At 43.9% G+C, this 7,160-nt stretch overlaps 1 protein-coding gene across 1 annotated transcript; it reads right to left on the reverse strand.

Moving 5' to 3' along the window:
- Positions 1-758: 758 nt before the first annotated feature.
- On the reverse strand, positions 759-7,039 carry LOC117406839 (52 kDa repressor of the inhibitor of the protein kinase-like). Its single transcript, XM_034011180.3, has 5 exons — positions 6,714-7,039; positions 5,156-5,276; positions 4,010-4,117; positions 3,571-3,604; positions 759-3,427 (listed from the first exon to the last, which is right to left on the reverse strand). Exons 1-5 carry the CDS (start codon positions 6,800-6,802, stop codon positions 1,548-1,550), a joined length of 2,232 nt encoding a protein of 743 aa, XP_033867071.3. The 5' UTR covers positions 6,803-7,039; the 3' UTR covers positions 759-1,547.
- Positions 7,040-7,160: the final 121 nt, after the last annotated feature.

The following is a 7,160-nucleotide window of genomic DNA, read 5'->3' on the forward strand; positions in this document are numbered from 1 at the left end:
TGTAAATAGTATATTGTTCTCGTAATAACGATCCATTAAGATTCCAGAACTAATATTTAAAAAATTAATTTCAATGTGTTACTACAAACCAGAAGACATAAGACAGTCAGCATGGAAACTTCATCACAACAAGAGCTGCAGCACCCAACATGGCAACATGCCTCACACTCTCAACCTGGGTTTTTATTTACAACGTGCCTGCAATGCAAAATAAACCAGTCTCTCTTCAGTAATCTTCCATGGCGGGGTCATCTCTATCCTTGCTTGCAGTCTGCTCATGTGTAGATGTTTCTGTCTTCAGACCGCTTCGGTACAAGCTTGTGAATTGACCTCACTGCAGATAATTCTGTTCAAAGTTAAAATGCCCAGGTACATAAAGCACTGGGCAAAACAGACCTTTAACAAGTCCTGGAGTTGCAATCAGGCTTGGGCAATCTCCAAGGAGAACATTACAATAAGCAATCCAGAAACGAAAACAAACCATTATCTGCAGGAATGTATGGAATGACCATTGCAACAGAACAGATCCTTTTAAAAGTGTCTCTGCCAATAAACAAGCAGGAACAGTGTGGTGACGTTGCATTCATTTAAAAATTAAAAAGAACAGCTAAACAAAATGTATTTTTAAAACACAAATAATCAGCACAGTCCTCTGGCATCATTTCATTTGCTGTACCACACTTTCCTATCTGTGCTTTACTGCCTCCATAAAGCTACAAGACGCCAGCGCATGGCAGTTACGCACACAGAAAGACTGATTGAGCAGGTCCACATACTGTTTATTTTTGCTCATTTTAATGTTATTTTCTTTTTCAATTGAACAGCACTGATTGATGTGGCTCTGGCGCCTGTTTACACTGATGACAGTGGTACATATTTCAAGACAAAATAAATCAGTAAACAAACCAAGACTCCTAGCTACACCATGAAAAAATAAAGTTTTCTTAAAAAAAAAATAATATCACTTTCCAGCAGTTTTGTAACATCAATGTAATATCAATGTATATAAAAAAAAACGTGCCATTGTCCTCACTTCAGGACAGGCTGCTTTGTCATGTTGTGGAGCATTTGTAACTGGCATCTTATGGAGACACAAATGTAACGTATCAAATTACATAAATAAAGCTTGTATTCAGATTTTTTCAAAGAAAAATATATTTGGTACTTAATGGGTTGAGAATAAAGCAAGTAGGTGGCACTGTGTAATTTATCAGTTTTGTTAGACTGTTTTTACAATAGAGGAATACAAGATTCCACTGTATCAGCATCTATTGGTTAACCCTTCAAAGGCCAAGCCACAGCCGTGGACAACAAAGCCTACATTTAATTATTTATTTATCTCATTAAACGTTTCACAAAGACCAAGACAAGATTTCATATGAGGATCCAACTGTCATTTATTTGCACTCTTCCCACTTTGAAAATAAAAACACAGAAAGACCCAACCCAGGATATCAGAATATAAAACAAAAGAAAAACAAACACAGTCCAAATCCCCCCCCCCCCCCCCCCCAGCAAAAGGGAAAAGTGACGCCACCAAGTCTTTGTTACTGCTCATCCACTTTCTCTGGGTACATTTTTGAATAGGTATCAACCATCAAGTCCAGATCGTGCCGAACCTCATAGTTGATGTTGAGCAGAGCCAGGCTCTTGGACCTGTGATTGGCGGGCGTGTCGGAGAGGTAAGCCCTCAAGCGCTTCCTCCCGCAGTCATACTTGCTGCTCTCCACCTTGATGACCGGCAGAGTGCAGAGAACTCGCAGGAAGGAGTAGACATTGGGGAAGAACTTCACCTCTGATAGCTGAAGAGTCTGGTAGATGGTGGAGGGCAGGTCCACATCCTTGCCCCTGTGCTTCCACTTGATTCTCCAGCAGTGGAGCTCCGCAGGGAGTGTGTCCGGGTTCGGGAGGTCGTTCCTGTACAAGTCCGCGTTGCTTTCCTCCGACGTGTTGAACTTCATCTGCCCCATGACCGACGGGACCAGGGACAAGCACTTGAGAGCTTTCAGGTGGGTTTCCGAGAAGATCTCTTTCAGCTCCTGAATGACGCGGCTGACGAGAGGGATGCTTAGGGATTCCTTATAGTAGCTTTCTGGAAGCAGCTCGAAGCCGGGCTCTGGGCGATGCTGCCGAAGGTACAGCCGGGGCAGTTTTACTGGGATTTCTAGTTTGGCTGCTAAATTGGTAGCTTCCTCGAACCAGAACTCGTGGTACACCTCAATGTTTTCCATGACCTCGTTCAGCGAGTGCAAGACTGCCGTCAAGCTGCTGGCAGCGAAGAACACATCTAGGGTGTTCCCTTGCAGGTTCTTGCCAAACGCTCTGGTGAAGGAAAGCGCGTTTTTCAAGACCACTAGGGTCGCGATGAACTCAAACTCTTCCAAGTTCACAGAAATTGAGTAGGCCTCGAAGGCAACGTGGCGGCTGAAATTTGCGTTGCTGTTCACGCTGTCAACACACAGCAGCAGCGGCTCCAACAGGTCCACAGCCACTTCAAAAGCGTCATGTCTCTCTATCCACTGGGTACGGCAAATCTCTTTGAGCTCGTTGGCCCTCTCCTCGTTGGCCTGGTGGATGGTGGCGATAGCGTTCTCCAGCTCAGACAGCAGCTGCGGTGACTTGCTGAAAAAGGAGTCGATGATCTTCAGAGTGCCCAGCACCATCTGAACTCCTGCCAGGGGCAAGGCCTTCGCCAGCCAAATGTTCAGAGCGCACGTCGAGCAAGGAGTGCACACCGCCAAAGGGTACTTCTCCATCAGCTTGGAAGCCACTGCTTTTAACTTCAAGGCGTAGTCGCCGGAGTTCACGTGAGACTGGCCCCGGCAGTATTCCAGGTTCAGTCCCCATTTCTCCGTGATCTCTGTGTGGAGGCTCACAAACACAGCGTCCTCGTCCTCCTCGCAGGGTAGGAACCCGGCAAACTCCTCCCGGAGGTTGTTGGACTCATCCACGAAGCGCAGGAAGATGGGGAGGTGGTCCTCCCCTCTGATATCCACCGCCTCGTCGGTGACCAGGGAGAAGAAACGGCTCTCTCTCACCTCCCTGAGCAGCTCCTCCCGCAGGCAGCTCTCACACACCTCCAGCATCTGCCTCTGCTGGGTAACGGGGCAGTACTCCACGTTCACCGCCGTCATCTCAAACCTCCTGCGCAGGACCTCGTCTCCCGCAGTGATGCGGGACTCCAGCAGGGACTGGAAGTTGCTGGGGGTAAAAGCTCCGCTCTCCTCCACCCCCTCCTCACCGTGGCCGTCCAGGGGGATATTCTGCTTTCCCATCAGTACCAAGATGTCAAACAGCGACTTCAGGTAATCTTTGATTTCTTTCTCCTGCGGGGTGATTGGAGGAAGATCTTCCTCGATCTCTTCGAACTGAGCCTCGTTCTGTGTGTTGTCATTCTTTAGCTGTTCTTGCTCACCACAGTTTTCAACTAGAAGAGAGTAATAAAAAAATAAAAAGTACATTTTAAAAAAAGTATAGCGATTAGAAACTTAAAAGCGTACATAGGAGGGGGGGACGGGACGGCACAGGTCCTGTATAAAAAATATTGAAAATAAAAGCGATGCAACTTACTTCTCTCCGTCATTTTCCTTAATTCTTCTTCACTCTGTAAAATAAAAACAAACAAAATAAAATGTAGCCCTTATTATTCTTTTACTATAATAGTACAATACTCTTAAAGACATAACTTGTTGTAATCCTAGCTTGTTGCATCCTAGTCCATATTGTATTCTAGTAGTATTATTGCACTTACTGTAAACTATACTGTATTTAAATATGAATCTTGCACTGTAACCCTGTACTGCACTGTAACACCTGTAAGTCACCTTGGATAAAGGCGTCTGCCAAATAAATAAATAAGAATTATTATTATTGTTATTATTATAACTGTATTTGCAGGACCAGAATAACAGATACAAAGCTACTTTGAGTTTCACCTAGAAAAGCATGTGGAGGTGTAAGCAGCAGCTGCTCTCAACCCTTTCTATGCTGTGGAAGCGCTGTGACTTACCAGCACCTTGATTCTCTTCCGGTGCCGACTGTGTGGGTTGTTCAGGTGGCTGGTCAAGTCGAACACAGTTGGCACGGCATTGTCTTTTAGAACAGTCCTGTAAGGGCTCTGGAAAACAAACAATCACTATTTGCAGCCAACGTAATCAGAAGAAAAATCTTCATGAAAACGTCAAGCATTTAGGCTACATGCTCTTCTATTCTAAACTAATGTTTATTGTTAATATTGTGTAGTAATTGAAGTATATACTGTATGTCATGTGGTTGTACGTTGCGTTTTTTTCATACTTCACCTATTTAACCTCTTATTACATTTTGGGCTCATGAACAGAAAATGGTAATTCTGCAATGCAGTTTTGTATTTCCTGAGATTGATTACATACAGAAACAGGCTCAGACATTTCATGCAGGGATCAGACATTTCGTGCAGGGACGCAGGCATTTCGTGCAGGGACGCAGGCATTTCGTGCAGGGACGCTGGCACTTCGTGCAGGGACGCTGGCACTTCGTGCAGGGACGCTGGCATTTCGTGCAGGGACGCAGGCACTTCGTGCAGGGACGCAGGCACTTCGTGCAGGGACGCAGGCACTTCGTGCAGGGACGCAGGCACTTCGTGCAGGGACGCAGGCATTTCGTGCAGGGACGCAGGCATTTCGTGCAGGGACGCAGGCACTTCGTGCAGGGACGCAGGCATTTCGTGCAGGGACGCAGGCATTTCGTGCAGGGACGCAGGCATTTCGTGCAGGGACGCAGGCATTTCGTGCAGGGACGCAGGCATTTCATGCAGTATTACACTTTTTCTTCCTTGTTTTAGAATTGTAATGGGTGTTTTTTCCTTACTGAACAAAAATAAATAAATAAATCAGCTAATGTAACCAAATTCAACATTAGAAGGGTTTAACTCTGTCATGCCCATTTCTGAATTGCATGTGACAATGCACAGACACCCCTCATTATTATAACTTTTTAAATCTGGCTTCACAATTCTTCACATGCAGAACACTGTGTGCTGCCGGACAGGGTTTTGTACAAGAAACAGAATCGATTTGCATAAATAAAGACGCTTTTCTCATTTCAAACATGCCTGGGCATTACAGGGTTAAACTGTGCTTGCCAACACTTTGCATGGCCTATCTGGAACACTCACAGTTTTGCATATCATCGAAGGCTCAAAGTGTTTTGCACACAGCCTGTAGTGCTTATTCAGCTGGTCGGGCGTTTTATCTTCCAAATCTTCTCTTCGACAATTCTCCACCCAGAGACTGCATCTGTACACAAAAGACAAAAAGAGACAACATGTCAGTGCCCTGAGATTCAAAGATATGCTTCATATATCGAATTGTTCATTACACTGCATTTCTTACCAACTTTATCACAGATGTCTCTCTGCCCCCAAAGCGCCTTATGAACAACACCAGCTATAGCGGCTACACTCCTATCTGTCAGTGTTCACCCGCTGGAGAGTGTGAAGATGGACAAACTCAGTACAGACTGTACAGTAGTGTTTTGGGGACTTTGGTTTTGCATTGCCATTAGAAACCTTACCTCTACCTGGAGATCAATCACAGGTTTTTATCATATATTATTATTATTATTATTATTTATTTCTTAGCAGACGCCCTTATCCAGGGCGACTTACAATTGTTACAAGATATCACATTATTTTTAAATACAATTACCCATTTATACAGTTGGGTTTTTACTGGAGCAATTTAGGTAAAGTACCTCGCTCAAGGGTAACAGCAGCAGTGTCCCCTACCAGGGATTGAACCCACAACTCTCTGGTCAAGAGTCCAGATATATATATATATATATATATATATATATATATATATATAGTATTATGCATTGTTCCTCACTATCTTGTAAAGCGCTTTGTGATGGTGGTCCACTATGAAAGGCGCTATATAAAATAAATACTGATTGATATATTCTACAGGGACCACACATTGTGGTGACATTTTGCAGCACGGACACAGTTTATAGCGTACCGGCGTGTGCTCACATGCTAATCTTCCCACCCAGGTTTATAGTTCGTGTTCTTCGGCACTGTTAACACTTGAATGGACATGAGCAAACAGCACGCATGTCCTCTAAGAGCACGTCCAGAGATACGAAAAGCCGCACCACACAAAGGAGCGACAGAGATTACCATTGCATTGTGTGTTTGTGTGTGTGCATGCGCGCGGTTGACCACGCCTCCCTGTAGAAAAGGCCTAACATCACAATGCATCCTTTTTTTTGGGCTGTAGAGAATCCAACCTGCGAATTACCTGCAGGCAGTAAAATCATCCCAGCGAACACAACACCTCGAATCAAAATGCGCAACACACAGACAGACTGCACATTCAACATACCGGAATCCGTGCATTGAAACTGAGGGTACCATCACAGCAAGCTATGCTACATTATTTAGGCTGGCTGGTGGTGTGATCCTCGTGATCTCTGCGTAGAGAAATACTTGTTTTAAATGTAACGTTACTTTATCCAACATGTATACTTTAGAACAGATGGGCATTTTAATTAAGATTTTTATTTTTGACATGATCGACTACTTAACTAATGGTAAAAAGTGATAACAACATACTCCAGCGACACCGAGGATGTTCGTCTTTTTATTTTTAACCATCTCAACCCACTGCTGATTACACACTTACTAACATTAAAATGTGAAGTTATTTAAATAAATAAATAAATAAACTCACCTTCTTGGGTCTCGAGGAAACCTGAAGAAAGCCAGGTCGGACTGTGTGCTTTTCCTGGTGCAATTCGGGGCCGCGCAGAAATTCGGCATTCTTTCATTTAATGTGCAGTATGAACAACGAACTATTTAAAACAAACAATATATATGTTTGTAATGTTTCAAATGTATTGTCTTTCTGTATTATTTAAAACTGTTGACTATGTTCTAAAAGGTGAGCTACACTGCTGTGTGTGGCCTGGAGGATTTAGAGCGAACTGTGCAAGACACACAGACTGTCCCCCTGCATCCCACAATGCACTAGTGTTACCACTTATGCCTGGTGCAGAACCACAGGTATATAAAATAACACAGAATCATTAAAGTTGTACCTGTTTAATTTCAAAATCCCAAATATCCTACCTGCCCAAAACTTAAAGCTGAAATACCCATGCACGCACACAAACACTCA

The sequence above is a fragment of the Acipenser ruthenus genome, chromosome 8 (assembly GCF_902713425.1).
Source record: "Acipenser ruthenus chromosome 8, fAciRut3.2 maternal haplotype, whole genome shotgun sequence".
NCBI lineage: Eukaryota > Metazoa > Chordata > Actinopteri > Acipenseriformes > Acipenseridae > Acipenser > Acipenser ruthenus.